The 23,170-nt window shown below is 42.2% G+C and overlaps 1 protein-coding gene across 1 annotated transcript in view; it reads right to left on the bottom strand.

Moving 5' to 3' along the window:
• LOC145356363 (heparan sulfate glucosamine 3-O-sulfotransferase 3A1-like) overlaps positions 1 to 21,752 on the bottom strand; it is a 145,970-nt gene extending 124,218 nt beyond the window's left edge. Inside the window, exon 1 of the mRNA XM_080209029.1 lies at positions 20,712 to 21,752. Within this exon, the coding sequence (XP_080065155.1) occupies positions 20,712 to 21,262 (551 nt within the window). The 5' untranslated portion in view covers positions 21,263 to 21,752. The remainder of the gene's footprint in view (positions 1 to 20,711) is intronic.
• Between the last annotated feature and the right edge of the window lie 1,418 nt (positions 21,753 to 23,170).

Raw genomic sequence — 23,170 nt, 5'->3', positions numbered from 1 at the left:
ACTTTGGATGAATTGGAGCTGGTGGATAATTGTCACAGGGAGACTGACTAGGAGAGCCTTAGAGAGGACAAGTCTTGGTGAAGACATGAAATGGAACGAAGAAAAGTAGGGGTGGAAACAGACAATTTTGCTGAAAGTGAAAGAAACTTGCCCTGCTAACATAGCAGACATGGGAGCAGAGACATGACACCACATCAAAGATTCAGCATCCTTTTAGCCTGAGGTTTCACTGCAAGTCTACATCTTAACTTGCCAACACAAATACCACAGTGCCCTCATGTTCTCCCCATGTCTGTGTGGGTTTCCTCTGGGTGTTCCAGTTTCTTCCCTTAATCTTAAAGGTGTGCTAGTTAGGTGCATTGGTCATGCTAAATTCTCCGCCAGTGTACCTAAGCTGGCGCCGGAGTGTGGTGATTAGGAGATTTTCACAATAACTTCATTGCAGTGTTAATTAAGCCTACTTGTGACACTAATAAATAAACTTTAAACCATTCAACAGCCTAGTACGAGGAAACTAAAGTAGCTATTCCTCATTTTCTAACATGTCCAACTGAACTTTAAATCCACTAACATCATTAGACTCATCAATCCTGAAAAGATTAACTTGAAGAAGCTCATGAATGAGGAGGAATCAATGGAGAAATGGCACTGGAGGAGGAAATACTAACTTGTTACTTGCAACTGTGTGAGATTTTCCTCATCTCATTAAGGATGTTAAATTACTTGTCCATTTGGTAAGTGCTTTATCCCACCACTGATCACAAGCAGATTGTACCAGGGAGGAAGATTTCACTTCATGTACAGTAAAAACTGGAGCATTTAATTTGAAACAGATCTATTTCAGAAAGAGCGCTGCCTTATATATGAAACATCCTTTCCTGTTTAAGCTCCTCAAGCCCTTTTCAATTGCCCTTTAGTCATCTGGTGCTATAGGACGGGCTTCCCACAGCTTGCACTCATCTCCTGCAAAACCCTTTGGATTTCACTTGACCAATAACAAAGAAAGACTGATTTTTCACTCTGCCTTCCTAACTACCGATTATCAGAGTAGAACAACGTGATGTCGAGTCAGTGTCAAACCAGCACACAAAAAATAATTATCAGCTTTGAGGTTGATGTTATGCCATAAGATTATTACATCAATATTGCATTTTTCATTATTCATTCCTCAGATCTGCTTTGACTGGTAAGATCAGTCTTCTTTGCCTTTCCCTTGTTATCCTTAAAAAGGCAGCAGTGGAATTCCTTGAACTACTAAAGACCATATGGTAAAGGTGCTCCAACAGTACATTGAGCTGGGAAGTGCTAGGATTTTGCCTCTGTTGCCCGGTGTTGTAAACAGCCTTCAGATTCACTTACCACTTGCTCAGGTCATAAGCCTGATATTTACTTTAAAAATGGGGTTAGTGTCACTCTTTATCTGCACTCAAAGATCCATGGTAGAATATAAAATGATCTTTTATCTCTTTCCACATTGTGCATCATTTCCCAATCAAGGTTCGAAGTAGGTAGTCAGTTTCCATGCCTGTGTCGGCACTGCTGATGCAAGCCAAAATGCATTACTGCACAGGCGTATCCTGTGGAGCAGCACAGCGGTTAGCACTGCTGCCTCACATCATCAGGGACTCGGGTTCAACTCCAGCCTCAGGTGACTGTCTGTGTGGAGTTTGCACGTTCTCCCCATGTCTGTGTGGGTTTCCTCCCACTGTCCAAAGATGTGCAGGTTAGGCTGATTGGCCATGCTAAATTGTTCCAGGGTGTGTGGGTTAGGGAATTTAGTGGAACTAATGTGGGATTACAGGGATAGGGCAGGAGTAGGATGCTCTGTCAGAGGGCTGATGCAGATTCCTTCTGCAGTGTAGGGATTCTATGAAAGTTAGTATACTTTCCCCTACCTACCACCCCCCACCGCTGTTGCCCCTGCACCTTTACCAATGTCAGGGCTCGGACTAGCAACCTCCTTGATATGGATTCCTGTTTGTCTGGAGAGCATTGCCTGATTTTAAATCGACTTTTAGAGTATGTGTTTAGAGTTCCAAATAACACACAATTGTTGAATGTTACTAACCACCCCTCCCAGCCCTTTAGGCTATTTTTGATGCTGACACATTTACTGGAAATCATTGCGTGAGCACCAGTGACTGCTAGAATGTACTGTCACTCTGCAGACAGATTGATCAATGGGCAAAGATCCAAGGTGCAGCTCCTCCCACTTATTATGCCAGAAATGGAAACAGGTTCCCTGAAGATTAAATGCTTCTACTGGATTGTCAGGTAACCTTTCATTACTTCCTTTAATCCTGCATAATAACAGTGTCAGGGTGTCACTGATGCCCCATTACACAGGAAACAACCAGAAAGAAAGATCTGAATTTCCCTAAAGACCATCAGCACCATGTTGACACGGATGAAACCACAATGTATTGATTTACCAAGCAAACATAGAAATCCTTTTGGAGAATTTCTACATAGTGAATTAATCTGTTTCTTTACAAAACTGCATTCACCAAAGGGCCATTCTTCAGAAATAAGATTAAAATGCACAGTACATTTCCTGAATTGTGTTCAGAAGAATTGGACAGAAGAGTACAATTCTTTTTGGACATAGGTGATGTGGCAAAATGTATAGACCTGTGTGTAATTAGATTGCAAAGCCACTAATGCGTGATTTCATTTATAATTCAATAAATTCACAGTGCTGTTTTGACATGCACCATTGACAGGGACAAAGGGAGAAAGTAGAGAATTTCCTATTCCAACAACATTACAATAATGTAAAATAACGCAAAAGAACAATCGTATAAAATGGATAAACCATGGGGTGGGGGGATGGGGGTGGTGGGGAGCACAGTGGTTATCACTGTTACCTCACAGCGTCCGGGTTCAATTCCGGTCTCAGGCCACCATCTGCATGAAATCTTCACATTCTCATCGTGTCTGCGTGGGCTTTCTCCAGGCTTCTCCCATATCCCAAAGATGTGCAGCTTCAGTTGATTTGCCATGCTAAATTGACCCTAGTGTCAAGGGGTAAATGTGCGAGGTTAAGGGAATAGGGCCTGGGTGGGATTGTGCTCAGTGCAGTCTTGATGGACCGAATGGCTTCCTTCTGCACTGTAGGGATTCTATGATGATTAGTGAAATAGCAATTGTTGCTTATTCTGAGATTGAAACCTCTTGAAACCAAGATATTTCTCATATGTTTAATTTAGGACATTCCATGAAAACATTGGAGGTTGTACTTGTTTCTTCATATGGATCGAACTATAATAAGTACCTAGCCTGTAATGCACAAGGATTAAATTAATTTGTTGCAAACTGCTCAGAAACTATCAGCATAGTGAGCTCAGACTAATTATAGAGGAAAAACATTTTTCATCCCAACAGCAGATAAACTCCACCAGGGTAGCTACTCACTGTTTTTCTCTCAACTGACGCATGTTTTATCTCCATTCTGATAGTAACTGCATTGCTTCCCATTCAACATAGAGAACAACATTCATTATATGTTTTCTATTTTCTGAATTCAGTTAGGCAAATGAATAGCCACGATGGAACAGTATTTCATTACTCACCCAATCTGTGTTGGAGTTACAGCCGGAGCTATAAGGAGTGCTAGTATAGCAGTTGCAAATGACATCGTAGCGAGTGCAAGTGAGCCAAAGCTTTTCCTTTTCCCTGAAACTGTGTTGGGGCAGCACGGTGGCACCACAGTTAGCACTGCTGCCTCATACTGCCAGCAACCTGTGTTCGATTCCCAGCTTGGGTCTATGCGGAGTCTACACCTTCTCTGCATGTCTGAGTGGGTTTATCTCTGAGTGCTTCAGTTTCCTCCCATAATCTGAAAGACGTGCTGGTTAGGTGCATTAGCCATGCTAAATTCATCCTCAGTGTACCCTAGTAGGTGGCAGAGTGGGGATTTTCACAGTAACTTCATTGCAGTGCTAATGCAAGCCTACTTGTGATACTAATAACTAAACTTTAAATTTAAATATGTTTGAAGAAGTCTACAGAAAAACTATATTAAATCGTAGGCATTTTTATATTGTTGAACATCTGGGATGATTTTGCTACAGCTTATACTGAAATGCAATTTCTACACTGGATAAAAGCTGGTAGGCTCTTGATCTATCTGAAATAGCTGAGTTGCTCAACTGGTGGCCAGAAAATGATGTTTCTAAATTCTATGCCAATGTTCATATTGCTGTAGGGAGTGACATTAGGCTTTTGGAGCTAACCACAAACATGTCTTAGGTTATCTCCTTAACTTTACCACATCTCCACAAAAAAAAGCCCTACAATGGTTAAGTACAGACTACAATTGAGTTGAGTGTCAAAACACCATTTTAAAGTCCAACAGTTTTATTTGGAAACACAAGCTTTTGGAGTGTTGCTCCTTCATCACTCACCCGATGAAGATGCAGCATTCTGAAAGCTCGTGATTCCAAATAAACCTGTTGGACTTTAAACTGGTGTTGTGAGACTTCTCACAGCGCCCACTCAGTCCAACACCAGCATCTCCACATCATTACAATTGAGTCTGGTCTTGGAATTGTCTGGAAGGTTACAAAGAAATTGTTCCCTTCTCCAACAATGTCACTTTGAATGGATGAAAATTTGTACTGACGCATTTTTTTTGTTTCAGGTGAACAGTCAAGGAATGGAATTCCTTGGAAAAGTAGCTACGGTAGGTTTGCCACACAGCAATGACAAGTATTGTGGTGATAAGTTACAGTTTACTCAGGCAGCCTGAGTTGCTGGGGCAATGTGCACTTTTTACATGCGTGCAATAGTCTGGAGCTATGGATAGTCATGGTAGAGGCTCCAGAGTTTTTTCCAATATATGGCTGACCAGGAATTTCTTTGGTTCTCATCACCTGTCATGATACTTAACCTGCTTCATCGCGTCGTGAATACATCCTTGGCCATCAAGCCCTGGACCGGAACTTGTTCCTGGACCTTCTGAAGCAGGAATAATACCCGATGCACCTCACAACCTCCCCTATCAAAAATTAGAACATATTTTCATTTCAACTACAGTGTAGATCCCAGTTGTGTTGCTACTGGCCTGTCAGGTCTCAGAATCTGGCTCAACAGATCCTGGCTTTTATATTTTTTGTTTAGAGATGTGGATGAACAGAGTCACTGGCCTACCAATCAACAAAAGGATTTTAAAAATTTATTAAATGAGGGAAGAATAACAATCATTCTCTTTTGCCCCAGCTCTACCTTCACTGATATATACAAATTTGTAAAGTTAACACAAGTTAGAGAATCTGTATTATACTTTCATGTTCTCAATACATGCACAGTCCACATAAATCAATAGGCAGAATGTGGTCATATACACCACTCTCTGAAACCAAGTGACAGATGTCAGTCAAAGCAACTTCTGGGCATTTCTCATCAAATCCCCCCAGACGTTTGTCATATGGTCAGCCAGCTAGTTTGACTGGAATTCTGGTTTCCACACAAGGATTTCCAATCACAACTCTCAGAGAACCCTCTTTGATATCTTTTCCCATAACTGGCGCTTTCTCTCATTACCTTCAAGCACTCACGTCCAGAATTTCAATCTTTCCTTTCAGTATTCCTCTGTTCTGGATTGCCACATGCATTCAAGCATCCACATAATCTCTCTGGAACAGAGCCACACGAACAGAACACTTGCTTTACAAGCTGTAAAGATGGCACCAACTTTAGCTTACTTCAGATGTCTGGCTTCTTGCTAGCCGACTTCACTACATCTCAACCTTGCAGTTCTGTCTCTAACTGGATACCTCTCTCTGTCCTTTTCTTTAACTTCAGCGAACAGTACCTTGTTCAGATTCCGATTCTTTCTTGCTTTGACTTCGGACTGCCTGGGACTCTACTTTTCATTCCCTGGTTTCTGACCGTTCTTTAATTTTTGGGACTTGCTTTCCACCCCTTAGTTTATTGTCTTACCCAAACTGGCATTTTATGCAAGGGCTGCTTTTTTCCCTGGTTTCTGTGGCTATGACTCACTTTTCATTCCCTCACCCTGCAGTAAAAAGGCACTTTCTGTGCCTTTTATCTTTGACAAAGGGTCATCTAGACTCGAAACGTCAGCTATTTTCTCTCCTTACAGATGCTGCCAGACCTGCTGAAATTTTCCAGCATTTTCTCTTTTGATTATAGACATGTATGCACCTTTGTCTAGCAATAAACTAACTGATGTTTTAACTTTCTCTTAGCACAAGTGTAGATATAAATTAAGCTTCAGCTTAAATTTATACCTTTGCCTAATACCCACACAATACATATATAAATTGTTTAAACTACCTATATTTCCTAACATTGAGAAGAATACAACTATATACCAGAAGATAGTAAGATAGTAAAATAGGAAATTGAAAAGAAACTTATTTACACATGGAGTAGTGAGGGTGTGGAAGTCAGCACCATAGGGAGTAGTTGAGGGTAATAGCATCATTGCCTTTAAGGAGTAGTCAAACAACCTTATGACAGAGAATGGAGTAGAAGCTTCTCCAGTCAGGTGAGGAAGGATGGGAGGGTGGCATGGGCAAGGTGGGCCATGTGGCCTCCTTCTGAGTTGTAACATTTCTATGGTTTGGATGGGCCAAATGAACTGTTTCTGTATATTCTATCTCACCCTGTAATACATTACCTGGATCATGTGATAACAGACAGAGAGAGTCGGAATTTATTTATTTTTAAAATTTTTGTTGCATCTTCATAATTGCTAATAGGCTTATGGAATAGGAGGGTCAATGTGCCATTGGATTAAAAAAGGGCATAAGGACAGAAAGCATCAAGTCCATGATGGATGGCTATTTTTCAGACTGGATGATGATAAGCATTAGTCTTCTGCAAGAGTCAGTGCTAGGACCACTGTTTATAGTGAAAAATTACTTAGATTTTGGAGTAGGGAGTAAAATTCAAAAATTTCAGATGATACCAGACTTAAAGGAGTGGCAAACAATGGGGATGATATAAATTCCCTACAAGTCATAGATAAGACAGCAGAGAGGGCAGACAGATGGCAGATTAAATTTAATATGGAGACATGTAAGGTGATGCATTTGACAGAAGGCGGAGGCAATACAGATGGGGGCAGCAAGGTGGCACAGTGGTTGGCACTGCTGCCTCACAGTGCCAAGGACCTGGGTTTGATTCCTGGCTTGGGTCACTGTCTGTGTGGAGTTTGCACATTCTCCCAGTATCTGCATGGATTTCCTCTGGGTGCTCTGGTTTCCTCCCATAGTCTGAACGACATGCTGGTTAGGCGCATTGACCCGAATAGGCACCGAAGTGTGGTGACTAGGGGAATTTCACAGTAACTTCATTGCAGTGCTAATGTAAGCCTTACTTGTGACTAATAAATAAACTTTACTTTACTCTAGAAAGATTGTAAGGAAAGTCCAGTAACTACATACATGTTAGTTTAACATTGATGGTGGGTAAGAGAGAGCAGACAAGTGGCAGATTAAATTTAATACAGAGCAACGTAAAGTGATGCATTTGACAGAAGGGGAAGGCAATACAGACTTAATAACACAATTCTAAAGAGTGTGCAGGAACAAAAAGACCTGGAGGTGAATGTAACTTCAGGGAAAGGGCTGCAAAGTGTGCAGATAACTGGCAAGAATGATGTTAGTGTGATCTTTGAAGGTGGTAAGACATATTGGTAAGACAGCAAAGCATAACTGAGATCTTGGCTTCATAAAAAGAAGCATTGATACAAAAGCAAAGACGTTATGCTGAACATTTATAAAGCTCAGGTTAGGACCCAATTACAGTATTGCATCTATTCTGGCCACCGCACTTTGGAAAAGTTGTGAAGATCCTTCAGATGGCGCAGAGGAGCTACACCAGAATAGTTCCAGGGATGAGGATTTTCGCTAAGATATTAGGTTTGAGAGTCTTGGGTTGTTCACCGTGCAGCAAAGGAGATTGAAGGGAGGTTTGTTAAAAGGCTGCAAGATTATCACTAGATTAGATAAGGTAAACAAGGAAAAACTCTTCCCATCAGCAGATGGTATAAGGGCTAAGGGACAAGGTTTGGCAATTCTGGACAAAATATGCAAAGGGAATGTGAGGAAGAATTTGTTTATGCTGCAAGTGCTAATGACATGGAACTCGCCTGCCTTCATGGCCACCTCCAAACTGCCTGCGGAAGTAGCAGGTCCTACGCCATCTCCCCTACTGAGCACAAACTGTGTGGCAAGGCCCTTCATATCGAGGTGGGGGTTCCCAAGTTGGGAAACTTCCCAACTCGAGCTAACTACCTCGATAACAAAAATATCCTGCCCTTAATACCGAAAGTTGTTTTTGTCCTGGTACTTCCTCTTATGTCAGACTGCAGAAGAATGATGTCCATTAGACAGCTCCTCATGTTTATACTACTAAATCTGGCAGCAAAACCAGCTATTCATGGCTGCACTGTTCTGTTGCCAGGTGAAAAGAGCCAGATTTAGCAGTGTAAACCAAGGCAGCCAACTCACAGACGTTGGTTTCCTTCAATATCCCTACTGAACAAGCACCCAAGTGGTCTGACCCTGTGTCCAGAACTCTACTTTCAAAAGCAGACAACTTTAAGCAAAAATCATTTTTGAGGGATTTCTATGCGGCAATGCTAATTTGAAGAAAGCCGTACTAGACAGACCTTTCAGCAACATTCTTCCCCTTTCCATATAGAGTCACAGAATCACAGCACAGAACCAGGCCCTTCAGCCCAACCCATCCACACCAACCAGGTTTCTTAAACTGAACTAGTCCCATTTGTCTGTGCTTTGCCAATATCATCCTTCATCAGGCAATGAGCAGCATTCTAGTTGGCAAAAACCATAGGGCATTGCATGGCTCAAGAAAATATTCAAATGTAACAAATCCCAGCTTTCATTAAGTAAAACATAGTGCAGGTATTTGCACCCACAGTGGAGATCAGTGAACTAAGTATATTTTTAAAACCAGTTGCCTTTTAATACTGTAACGCTGTACATTTAAGGAATCATTAAACACGTCGAATGTTGACCTCTGATGGAGAATTCATCCTCCAGGTTTCAGTAATATCAAGAAGAAATGAGCATTTGATTTTATGCAAGTTAATTTCTAGACTAAAAATCTAATGGAACTGGATTACACACAGCTGTGATGTAACCGCTTTGGGAGGGGTAGGAACTTAATCTTGTGATGATGAATGTATTTGAGGTGTGCTGTTTAATAGTGTTTTTGGAAAATTGCTTTCACAAATCATCAGGTAAGTTAATACAGCTGCACATTGAATGTAAAAATGTAATTTTAAAAGTTTTGGACAGGTTCAAAATTGAATATTTCTTTAAATAATATTGGACGAAGACTTTTGCTATTCACCTTGCCTCCAGTGATGTAGAGACCACTAACTGGTCAGCAGAGATTTCCATGCTACTGGTGTCTGTTTGAAATCAGCGCCCTCTAAAGGGGATCTGTAGCACCTGTGGGCAGGAAAGCTGATCAACAGATTAAATTAGCAAGTCCTTGCTGAGACACATGAAAGACAGGAAGTATAAATTATGTTTAAAGAATTGAATAGGCAGCTAAATAAAGATTGGGGACATAGAAAGGGGATTAAGAGAGAACCATTGCATTGAAAACAGTAAAACATTTTTAAAAAGTATTTCAGTTTTTGACTTTTGTAAAATTCTGAAATATTAATTTCATTCTGAGGGAATGAAATTCCACACTTGTAAACTGTATTTTCAGGACCAGAAAGGCTGTTCAAGAATATATATAAATTACTACATCATTAAAAACTCAGTCACTCCTGATTCTACACACACTAACATTTCTGTTCGTCATTTAGTTAAAATAGTAGGCATTCAGCCCAACTTCACACTGTCACATTGATCTCTGCACAGCTTTCACTGGATAAGACTTCAACAGCACAGAATATGGAAAAGTAGGATATCAGTGACAGCAGCTTTCAGATTTCCTCATTTAGCTGCATATGTACGGGCTCTGAACTTCAATTGGGTGGCACAGTGACGTAACTGTTATCATTGCTGCCTCACACTGCCAGGGACAGGGTTTGACTCCCAGATTGGGTCACTGCCTGTACACAGTGTGCACGTTCTCCCCATCTCTGCATGGGTTTCCTCCGGGTGCTCTGGCTTCCTCCCACAGTTAGGTGCATTGTCCATGCTAAATTCTCCCTCAATGTACCCAAACAGACGCCGGAGTGTGGCGACTAGGGGATTTTCACAGCAACTTCGCTGCAGCGTTAGTGTAAGCCTACTTGTGACAGTAATAAATAAACTTTAAATAAATGTGTGGACTTCAAAACTCATGTCAATTCACCCTGCAATGCAGACTGCCAGCTTTTATTCATTCATCAAATTCCAGTCCATTCATTTGTTCTGGGTTCTCAAGTAAAATTACTCTGAGTGGTGATATGTTAATTACATCCCTACACTGATGCATTTCCGTTTATTAGGATGCTCATCGATATGTATAGACTATATGAATGTATACTTGTCGCAGAATCTATGTTGATGAAATGGAAAGGACAGGGCGAGGCAGCGAATAGCTTTCTTTTCATACAGCCTGATACATATGGGATTTGGATAAGGCTTGCTCTCAATTTGGAGGGGCTGTACAAACAAGCCCATTCGCTCTGTTTGGATTTCAATTTAAGTTACAAATAGGCACATCTGGTTTGGCTGAATTAGAACAGGAATCATTTTTCCTCTGAAATGAATCATACAACATGGAACTAGGTTACCACAAACCACACTGCTCTTAACTTTGTATATGCCTTTCTGCCTCTAAGTTGATGTACGCATGCTGCAGCTGGTGGAACTTCCGCTGACAGAGCTGGAAAAGCACATTGCATCAATTCATGCTACAAGTTTGATGCTAATACTGTGTCAATTTGGGTGCTGAAGAGCACCCTAAATACAAAGGTGGGATTTTCCAGACCCTCCGTGGGGCACGTTTTCCAGTGGCGGAGACAGTTCACCATCAGACATTGGTGGAATCTTCTAGACCTGCCGATGTCTATGGTGTTTTCCGTGGCTCACCCACACCGCCGCGGGGGGGGAGAACGTCCACCGGTGGGAAGGGCTGTAAAATCCCTGCCCAAAGAATTACCTCAAGCAGTTGGACAGAGAACAGTGGTTACCACTGCTGGCTCACAGTGCCAGGGACCCAGGTTCAATTCTGGCATCAGATGACTGTCTGTGTGGAGTTTGCGCATTCTCCCCGTGTCTGTGTGGGTTTCCTCTGGGTGCTCCAGTTTCCTTCCACAGTCCAAAGATGTGCAGGTTAGGTGGATTGGGTATGCTAAATTGCCCCTTAGTGTCCCAAGATGTGTAGGTTAGATGAATTAACCATGGTAATTGCCTCTTAGCATCAGGGGGACTAGCAGGGTAAATACATAGGCTTATGTGGATACGGCCTAGGTGGGATTGTTGATGGGCTGAATGGCCTCCTTCTGTACTATTTGTATGTATGTACGTACATAAATGTGTGGGCTTATGGTGATAGGGCAGGGAAGAGGGCCTGGGTGGGATTATTGTTGGTGTAGGCTTGATGGGCTGAATGGCCTCCTTCTGCGCTGTATGTATGTGTGTAAATGTGTGGGCTTATGGGGATAGGGCAGGGGAGAGGGCCTGGGTAGGATTGTTGTCAGTGCAGATTCAATGGGCCAAATGGTTCTTCTGCACTGTATGTAAATGTGTGAGCTTATGGGGATAGGGCAAAGGAGAGGGCTTGAATAAGATACTCTGTCAAACAGTCACTGCAGAATCTTTTGAGAATGCAAGCAACATTAAACATAGAACATTGAATTTATTAAACTGTTAAAAGTACAAATTGTTGGCACTCAACATTATTATTCCAATATGATGTGCCATGAAGCAGGAATCATTATGAGTTTTACAACATGGGAACCTATCCAGTACTTTCTCTCCCGAGCTCAATAAAGATGTTGAAAGAAAAGACTTTGCTCCGATGAACTGAAACATGGCCTGATGAACAAAGTGGCTTGGAGTTACTCAACTGTCAAGCATTTTTGTGACATGCTTAGAGAAGGAACCTCATACCTTAACTCATGGTGAGTTGCTGCGGTGCAACCTGGAGATGGTGGTGGGAGCGGTGAATGTTGAAGGTATTGGATTGGTTGCCAATCAAGCAAGGTCGCTTTATCCAGGGTGATGTTGAGCTTTTTGAGTGGTGTTAGAGCTGTACACATCCTAGCAAAGTGGTGAGTGTTCCATCATACTCTTGACTTGATTCTTGTAAATGGTGGACAGGCCTTGGGAGAGTCAGGGGGTAGGCTACACACCACAGGATTCCTATTCTTTGACCGCTGTTGTAGCCACATTATTTATGTAAGCTACAACACGGGACTGTTGTTTGCCAAACAAAATAAGCAGCAAGTGATACACAAGAGCCATGTGATTGCACAACCGATAGATCAGATCTAAGCTCCGAGTCCTGTCACATTCAGCAATGAATGGTGGGGGACAAGTAACTGGAGGAGGAGACTTCACAAATATCCCCATCCTCAATGATGGAGGAGCCCAGCACATCAGTGCAAAATATAAGGCTGAAGCATTTGCAACAATCTTCAGCCAGAAGCGCTGAATGCATGATTCACCTCGTCTCTTTCGGCAGTCCCCAACATCAGAGACATCACTTTTCATTCAATTCCATGTGATATCAAATAATGGCTGAAGGCCCTAGATACCGTAAAGAAAATGGGCCCTGCCAATGATTTGGCAATTGTACTGAGGCACATTGCACCAGAACTTCCCCTAGTCAAGCTATTTCAGTACAGTTGCAACACTGGCATCAACCTGGCAAAGTGGAAAATTGCCAAGGTATGTCCTGTACACAAGAAGCAGGTCAAATTCAACCCAGCCAATTATCACAGCATCTACCTACTCCTGATCATCAGTCTTACTGATGCTCAATTTGGGTCCCACCAGGGCCACTCAGCTCTTGGCCTCATTACAGCTTAAACATGTTCAAAAGAGTGACGGTTAAGGCTGCATTTGACTAAATATGGCATCAAGGAGCCCTGGCAACACTGGCATCAATGGGAATCAGGGGAGAATTCTCCATTGATTGGAATCACACCAAGGAAGAAGGAATATGGTAGTGGTGGTTGGAGGTCAATCATTTCACTTCCAGGACATCACTGCAGGAGTTCCTCAGGATACTGTCCTAGATCCAACCATCTTCAGCTGCTTTATCATTGACCTTCCATTGTAAGGTCAGAAGTGGGGATGTTTGCTGATGATTGCACAGTGTTCAGCACCATTTGAGCCTCCTCAGATACTCATGCAGTCCATGTTCAAATGCTACAAGACCTGAACAGTATCCAAGCTTGGGCTGGCAAGTGGCAAGTTACATTTATGCCACATAAATGCCAGGCAATGACCATCTCCAAGAACAGAGAATTTAACCATTGCCCCTTGACATTCAATGATATTGCCTTTGCTGAATCCCCTACTATTAACATTTTGTGGGTTACTGTTGACCAGAAACTTAATGTGACCACCCTTAAAATACTGTGCTATCAAGAGCAGGATAGAGGCTTGGAATCCTGTGATGAATGACTCACCTTCTGACTCCCTAAAGCCTGTCCAAAGACCTATAAGGCACAAGTCAGGAGTGTGATGGAATATTCTGCACTTGCCTGGATGAGTGCAGCTCCAACAACACTCAAGAAGCTTGACATCATTCAGGACAAAGAAGCCAGCTTGATTGGCACCCCATCCACAAACATTCACTCCTTGCACCACTAGTACACAATAACAATAATGTGTATCATCTACAAGATGCATTGCAGCAATGCACTGAGGCTCCCTAGAAAGCACCTTCCAAACCTACAACCACTTCCACCTAGAAGGACAAGGGCAACAGATACATCGGAACACCACCACCTGGAAGTTCCCATCTAAGCTACTTATAATTATGACTTGGAAATATATTGCTGTTCCTTCACTGTCACTGGGCCAAAATCCTGGAATTCTCTCCCTAATAGCATGATGAATGTATATAAACCACATAACTGCAACATTTCAAAAAGGCAGCTCACCACCATCTTCTCATGGGCAATGAGGAATAGCAGTAAATTCTGGCCTAGCCAGCAAAGCCCTTGAATGAATAAATACATATGTACAACTGGTCCTGTTCAATTTCTGATCAATGGTAAAACCCAGGATGTGGATAGTTGGGTATGCATTAATGGTAATGCCATTGAATATCAAGGGGAGATAGTCATTATCTGGCACTTTTGTCACACAAATGTTACTTGCCACTTATCAGCCAAGCCTGAATGTTGTCTAAATTTTGTTATATATGCTTCAGTATCTGACGCATTGCAAAGTGTGCTAATCAGTGTGCTCACAACTGACATGATGATGAAAGGGTAGTCATTGATGAAGTAGTTGAAAATGTTTGGACCTAGGACGCTACCCTGAGGCACTCCTGCAGTGATATCCTGGAACTGAGATGATTGACCTCCAACAACCACAACTATCTTCTTTTGTGCTAAGTATTACTCAAAATTACTGTATGGTTTACCCCCGATTATGATTACCACCAGTTTTGCAAGGACTCCTTGATGCCAAATGCTGGCTTCATGTCAACACTGTCACTCTCATCTCACATTTTTTATCTATGTTTAGAATGCGGTCAGGAGCTGAGTGATCCTGACAGAACCCAAATTGAGCCATCAGTGAATAGGTTATTGCTAACTAAGGGCCACTTGATAGCACTGTTGCTGACCCCCTGCCATCACCTTGCTGATGATCAGGAGTAGACTGATGGGGTGGTAATTTGCTGGTTTGGATTTGTCCTGGTTTCTTTGGACAGGACAGACCTGGGCAGTTTCCCACATTTCTGGGCAGATGACAGCATTGTGGCTGTACAGAAACAGCTTGGCCAATGATACAACTACTTCTGGAGCACAAGTCTTCAGTACTATTGCCGGAATATTTCTCAGGGTCCAAGGCCTTTCAAAAATCAGTGCCGTTAGCTGTTTCATGACATCATGTAGAGTGAATCAAATTACCTAAAGACTGACATCTAGGATGCTAGGGACCTCAGGAGGAGGCAAAGATGGATCTTCCACTTTGTACTTCTGACTGAAGATGGTTGCAAATGCTTCTGGGATAGGAAAGAAGATAGGTAGGTCAAATCGAAGATGATCTGCTACAATTCCTCGTGACTGATTTGAAAAAGGCATTCTCTAGTTTAGGGAACAGATTGACATTTGGCGAATACCCAAAGATCAGAAGCAAATTACCTATAAATTCAAAATGGAAAAATAAACCTGAAGTATACTCACATTAAGAGGCATGTGGACGGGTACATAAATAGGGGGCGACTGAAGTGATATGGATCAAGCAAGGGCAGAAAGTTTATTTTAGTTTAATTAGGGCATTATGATCAACACAGACTTGGAGGGCCAAGGGGCTCTTCCTGTGTTGTACTTTTCTTTGTTCACATTGTTCATTGTATTATATTTGCATCAAAAATGGCAGGAGATCACTTTCCAGACCAAATTATTATATTATTGGTTACTGGGTGTACTTGGAAATGGCCTTGGCATTGGTCAAAGTCAGTTGTTCTGGCTGTTTTAGATGTAAGTCAGTTTGGAGAAAGATTTCACAGAGCTAACCAGAGATCAAAATCTATGCCCACATTGTGGCAGATTAAATCAAATGAAAAATGTTGACACCACAATTTACAAGGTGTGAATGATGGTGGAAAAGCATGATAACGGGAAGTAAAACCTCTGGTCAGGAAGTTTGTACCCTGTGCAAAAGTTTAAATAGGGATAGCAATGGATTTTCAAGAGTGTTGTATATGGAGAATCAACAAGATGTGAGTCAAGATTAATTAGCAATGGATAACTGAATCAGAATGTGCAGCCCGATTCCAATCCCCATTATAAAGTCACACATTTTGTCCTTAGTCACGTAAAATTAATTGTTATGTTATTTATAGTTCGATCACACAACTTATGGTGATTTACAAAGTGGCAAAGTAGGTTTGGTTGGAATATACTGCACAGCCTAAGGAGCAAGGGGACATAGATCTGAGGAAGTACAGTACCACTTCTAATGGCAGGGTGAAGCTACAGTGTGACAAATTTATATCACCAGCCATCAATGCAAATGCTCATCAGAAGTTATTGGAAAATGTGGATGTAGAGTTCAGCATTGGAAAGTAGCATTTTATAGACAGGAAGTTTGTGCAGATATATTATTTCAATACATTACAAAAAGATTTTAAAAAACATTGAATTACTGCCTCTTCAGAGAACTATAGAAATTTACAGCACAGAAGGAAGCCATTCAATCATGCCTTTGAGCGAGTTATCCAAATATTCCACTCCCCTGTGCTTTCACTACAGTCCTCCTCCTTTATAAGTTTATATTCAATTACCTTTTCAAAGTTATTACTGAATCTGTTTCCATTATTCTTTCAGACAGTGCAGAGCATAGCTGTTTGCCTCGTTCAAATCTTCTTATTTCCCTTCTAGGTATTTTGTTGATTACTTTAAACACTTGTCCTTTGGTTATCAAACCTTCTTCGAATGTCTCTTAAAATAAGTCTTCTAACCCCTTCCAATTCTTGACAACCTACTCCAGCTCAGATTCATGCTGATAATTGTGGTATTGCTGCAAATAAAATTGTCTTTGAAAGTTAATTATGGAGAACATTTCATAAAATAAGTGAAAGCAATGCCAGGGATTTGGCAAACATGGGATCTAATTTATGTTCCATATTCACTCATTACCAAATCCAAATGGGTCACTCTTTCCCCTTCTTTTATCAAACTTTTTTTAAAAATCAAATTCACTAAGATCTATACTAACTATTCCTGAACAGAAACTGCTTGGTTGAGGTCTTCATGTCATTTGTACAAGTTGCAAACATCAAGTTTAAATTTATTTATCAGCGTCATAAGTAGGCTTATTTTAATACTGCAATGAAGTTACTGTGAAAATCCCCTAGTCACCGCACTCCATTACCTGTTCAGGTACACCATTGGAGAATTTAATATGATCAATGCACTTAACCAACATATTTTACAGACAGTGGGAGGCAACTTGAGCACCCAGAGGAAATATGCAAAAATGGGAAAACGTGCAGACTTTGCACTGACGATGACCCAACCCGTGAATCGAACCCAAATCTCTAGTGCTGTGAGGCAGCAATGTGCAGTCCTAAAGATCATATTGACTGATTCAGGTAAATGCAAAACTTATTACTTGGCTTTCAAATGGGTCACACCATTTAAAAAAAAATACAGCTCTTGAATAAGAACATATTTAATGATAATGTTGTTTTTTTTAAACTTCTGATTTTATACCATCCGCAGCAAATTCATTTAATTTAAAAATTGCAGAAATCCTACAAAGAACATTATTACTTCAAAACTAACGAGTTCATTGAAAACAATTTAGACCTAAAAATAATGGTAACTGGTTTGATTTGAAGCATTTAGAGAAAGGTTCCGTAAAGTTATTTCTCGATTGTTCTGTAAAGTTCTTTCAACGAGAATAATGTCAGCTCTAGGGTTTGAACCAGAGATCTTGCAATTCCAACTTTAACTTTAGAGGATTTTCATAGTACCTTCACTGCAGTGTTAATGTCAGCCGATTTGTGACACTAATAAATAAACTTAAACTCCATCTAGCAAAATCATTAGCTCCTATTAACTTGAAAGTGAAATAGTGAGGGGCTATTTCTTTCACTCTCCTGACATATTTGACATTTGAGGCAGAGGGATCTTACGAGATTCTTCAGCAAGCTCCCATCAGAACTTACGTTGAAGTGTAAGTTTCAGTTCTGGAAAGAAAGGGAAGGAGATGGCATGAAAGATGTAACAAGACCGTTTGTCTTTGAAACCTTTTAGTCTTTTATCTAATGCTCTGTCTCCCAGTCTAACCATTTCAGTGAACTGAATTCAGACTTTGTCAAGTAGAAGGGTTTGATTTTTAACTCATGGTTGGGAACCTGACTCCCTGATAATTTCAGGGATTGATCCTGGTTGTAAGTGCATCATGATGCTATCGTCAAATATAAAAGCTCTAGTTGGACAGGAGATGAGTTCAGTGCCCAATTAGTGGGGCATTACTAGAAGGCAGGGCACGATCAGCAAAGGCAGATAGCAGGCATCATGGTGCCTGCTGCTGCATTGCAGAAGAGAGATCAGAACATCAGAGGGCCAGTGGCTCACTTTGAAATTTCACCATGTCCCAGAGGTGAGAGGTATGAATACTTTGTCTGAGAATACTTTTTCTAGGCACATCAACTCACCTACTCCACCCCACAGGTGATTGGAAATCATGTCTCAAATCTTAGAATAAGACTAGCCCTCATACAGCCTTGAGCAGATTCATAAACAATACCATACTTAATAAAACCCAAACATAACATCAATTTTTCAGAGAAGGTCAGATCTTAAATGTACTTGTAATTTGTGTCCATGTACTCATATTTTTGGGTCTTTATTTCAATTTGGATATATGACTCCACATAATTCATGAAAAGTAGTTATGTCAAATAACAAAAAATGTTGCAACACAATGTGGAAAATATCAAGTTGTATGTAGTCTTCAATATCAAAATTAGAAATGACTTTAAGAAGTAACTAAATGGCATCATGCTTAATAAATTATTCACATCCAGAAAGAATATGTTTGGGCTTAACAGATCAATAAAATATTAGTTTCACAAAGATATTCATATGGATTTATGTGGGTGGCACAGTAGCTAGCACTGTTGTCTCACAGTGCCAGGGACTCGAGTTCAATTCCAGCCTCGGGTGATTGTGTGAAGTTTGCACATTCTCCCTGTGTCTGTGTGGGTTTCCTGTGCATGCTCTGGTTTCCTCCCACAGTCCAAAGATGTGCAGAATAGCTTAATTGGCCAAAGTAGATTGCCTCTTAGTGTCAGGAAGTTTTGCAGGGTAAATGCAAGGGACCACGGGATAGGGCCTAAGTGGCGTCGTTGTCGATGCAGGCTCCATGTGCCAAACAGCTTCGTTCTGCACTGCAGAGTTCTATGACTAAGAACCAGATGTGGCAAATTGCATTATGACAAAACAATATGGTTGTTGGTATTTGTATACAAATCACTAGTCAGCTTGAACTTTTCACCTTTTATTCCATAAACTAAAGAAATTCTTCACCAGTCATATGGTTACACTTCCATATTAGGATCACGGGCATTTCAATGGCGAGTCTGCATGAAGGAATTTCTTTTTATTTTGCCCTCAATTTTTTTTGATTAAATAGTTGGTTGCTGGTGACATCACCAATTCAGTGTGTTGTAGGAGTTGGGAAACTCGGTGTCGTCAGGGCCTGAATTCACTTTAGTAAATGCAACCATTAACTGGGAAACCTCCAGAAGTGATGTGTGAGTTCAGTTTGAACAGTAAACTCCCTTATGTCCAGTGATAAGAAACAACTCCCCTCCTAATATTAATCACCCGTAACGAGTTGAATCCCTAACTGGAAAGTTCCCCTCCATTCTACGAAAGACGAAGCCTCACAGTAAGTCAAATAAAATGACGGAGTTTACTGTTAAGCTTCTCTCTTTGGGATATTTTGGAAGTTGGAGACAACAGTTACAAAAAACGCAGATGAACCCTAATTACTGTTACTTTGAAGGAGACGCTAGAACTTTTTTTTTGTTTTAATCCATAATCCAGCAACAATAATTCACTGAAAACTACCGGAGCAGAAATCAAACGAGAGGGACATTTTCTAGTTCTCTAAAATGGAAAAAAAAGGACACATTCAAGCCATTCGATAACTTGTATTTCAAAAATTAAAAGATGTAGGGAAGTGAATGGCGACAGAGACACTGGTCACCTTGCAGGAAACCAGAGTCTTGCAGTAAAAACATTATATGACTTACAGCATGATGATGACACATAGCCCTCTAACTATTAAAGGTCCCTGCTGTGTAAAACAGCCCGAGGGCGAGGAAACTTACCTCGCAAATGTCTCATTGAGCTCTCAATAGAAGTATTTGGGAATGACGGGGCGTTGTGTGAATGAGTCAGCCCAAACCTATCTCTACCCAGTTATTTAGTCAGCAGTTTGCTTTTTTTTAAGTGTCGGATTAGTAGGAACATTTCCACTGAAATCTATCACTTGCAGCCTTCACTCTACCCACACCCAGGCCTTAAAGTGCTCCAAGCATCCTAAATGAGCATATGCTTACTAAAGAGTTGGCCCGATATATTCCACCGATGAGGCGTCATATTGAAGGGGTGAATAATATCCTCAGAGAAAACTCAAAGCATTTTAGGAAATTATTTTCATACAAGTGAAAACATTGCAAGCAGCAAATTATATCTGAATACCGTCGCCCAAGTTGAATTGGAAGTGACGCAGTGACAATAGAGGATTTTTATTTAAGTTACAATGAAGTAACTCCACTGCAGGGTCAATGTGAGCCTGCTCGTGACAATAAATAAATAAAAACTTTTTTTAAAAGTGATTCTTACATAGGGAATGTGTACTCGCCGTGTTCTCTGCAGCAAGAGTGTGTTGTATTTGAAGTTTTATATAAAGACATCCTTTACTGTGGCAGCTAAGGAAAGCCCAAGCAGGAACTTTGAATCAACAAGTGAGTGTTAATGATAAAGTGTCCTGCGTGTAGGTGTTATTAGTGTCTGCACAACCACCCCCCCCCCGCCCTTCCCCCAGTTCCTGTACCTGTACCAGCGCAGTCCCTCGTCGTAGTGTCTGTCGAAAAAATGCGGCTCTGCCCCCACCGCCCTGACATCGGGATGGACGCGGACAAACTCGAGCAGAGCCCGGGTGCCTCCTTTCTTCACCCCGATGATGATGGCTTGCGGCAGCTTCCTGGAGCCGTCCCCGCTGAAGCTCAGGGTGCTGGACGGGTTCCCCGCCGAGGAGGAGCCGGCGGCGACGGCGGCGGTGTCCCCTCGCTGGTTGAGCTTGAAGGACTGGAACTGCAGCCGGAGGTCTCGGAGGTAGTGTCCCGGGAGCTGCGGCGGCCAGTAGCCCCCCTGCGCCTGCAGCCTGTGCAGGAGCCTCTTCCTGCGGAGCGCCCGCCAGTCCTCCAGCTCCGCCGCCAGGTAGCTGCCTTCTCCGGAGACGCGGAGCGGGCTGGGCACCGGGTGACACAAATCCGACAGATAATACAACAGGTAGAGGGACATCAGCAGCGCACACATCATGACCACAATTTTCCGGTAGACCTTGGTGGGCAGAGCGTCCGAAAAGACTGTGCTATGTGCCATAACGTGTAGCAGTCCCCGGCACAAGAGAATGCCATTACTAGGCAGCAGCCATGTAACAGCTTAACAGAAAGATTTTATTAGGTGTGTGTGTGTGTGATCCTTCCGTGAATGTGTTTGAGTCTGATTTGTGGATTAAATTGGATGCCACTCTTTCTCCCAGTGTTTTATTCTGGGGTGGGAAGGGGCTTTGTATCCTTCTAGTTTCTAACTCCAGTCTTCAGCTGCCCGCCACTCAGTGACTTTCTGCTGCATTACTTCCCCAGCCAGCTCCCCGTGTTGTCACAGCGCATTTCACTCCCTGTCTGATTCATTCCCCCAGTTCCCAGCCACAGTCCCGAGCACATCACTGGAGCAAACTTCCCCTATGTGTGTGTGTGTGTGAATGATGGACAGAGCACCCGGCCAATCACAACCTCTTCCCCGCCCCCTCTCCCGCTCTTCTCCAATGGGAAGGCTCCTTGAAGATCTCGTCCTACCAGAGTGCCAGAGGGGGCGGGGGCTTTGAAATATTGCCCAGGGGCGGGGCCAGGGAGGGGGAGGAGGGAACTCTCCCTGCTCTTCACCCTCACTCACTACTTCTCAGTCACTTACCCTCGCTACCTCTTAATAACTCACTGCTTCTCACTCACTCTGTCCCTCTTACTCACTGCTCTTCACCCTCACTCACTTCTTCCCTGTTACCATCAAACTTTTGAATGGACCTACCTCACATTAGGTTGATCTTTCTCTACACCCGAGCTCCGACTGTAACACCACATTCTGCACCCTGTTCTTTCCTTCTCTGTGAATGGAATGCTTTGTCTGTATAGTTGATTTGATTTATTATTGTCATACGTGTGTTGAGATACAGTGAAAAGTATTGTTTTTTTGTGCACTAAACAGACAAAGCATACCATTCATAGAGAAGGAAAGGAGCGTGCAGAATGTAGTGTTACAGCCATATCTAGGGAGTAGAGAAAGATTAACTTAATGCAAGGTAAGTCCATTCAAAAGTCTGAAAGCAGCAGGGAAGAAGTTGTTCTTGAGTCGATTGGTAGGTGACCTCAGATTTTTGTATATAGTGCACAAGAAACAATATTTTTCACAATATACTAATACACGTGACAATAATAAATCAAATCACTCACTCCCTCTCACCCAACCCCACGAACTCCCCTCTCCACTAGCCAAGGGCAGCTTTCCCGAGCGGAAACATGTTGTACAAGATGAAATATCACTCTTTGGGAGTGGAGTCAAGAGGAAAAGTCGATCAAATGGATGAGAATTTAACTAGAAGGCGCTGTGCTTGATTTTGTGAATTGTATGCGTTGGAAGCCTCTTTTCCCTCCCTTCAATAGTTCTGATAAGCGGAAAGTCCTGGCATCATTTAAGGACGGTTTTTTAAAAAATAAATAAAGCCCACAGCGGCCCGAGCTTGCGCTAACTGGGATTCTGCTAGTGCTGAAGGGCGGCGAGGAAGGTAGGTCCACATCACATCCCTGAGTTTATAGGTGACAGGAGTTCCTAAGCGCCCAGCCCGGCGTTTCAGTCAACTCTGGTGGTTCACGTGTTCCGGCACCTCCAACACTCAAGCTCAGAATTAACTGGGGAGGGTGGAAGGATCGGAACACATTTTTCAATTCAATGAGCTGTCCCGTTCTCCCATTCCCACCGCGGGCTGTCGGGCAGTGTGAGTGTAAACAGCGGCCGGCACTGGAGTGCTTCTTGTCAGATCCGGAGATAATAAAGCAGCTTCTTTAATACAATTTAACAGATCGTAAAACACACGATTGCTTTACTCCGCGGGATCCGCATCAGCAAAGGGTTTGCGCGATCGAGCCCGCATTGTACAGAATAGATAATGCGGGCAGTAGGATATTTATAAATGTTCCTGATGCAGGAATTGGGGCGGGAGAGTAACTCTCGCCA

The sequence above is a fragment of the Carcharhinus amblyrhynchos genome, chromosome 21 (genome assembly GCF_965287045.1).
Source record: "Carcharhinus amblyrhynchos chromosome 21, sCarAmb.v2.hapA, whole genome shotgun sequence".
Lineage (NCBI taxonomy): Eukaryota > Metazoa > Chordata > Chondrichthyes > Carcharhiniformes > Carcharhinidae > Carcharhinus > Carcharhinus amblyrhynchos.
This window is presented reverse-complemented; position numbering and strand designations above follow the sequence as displayed.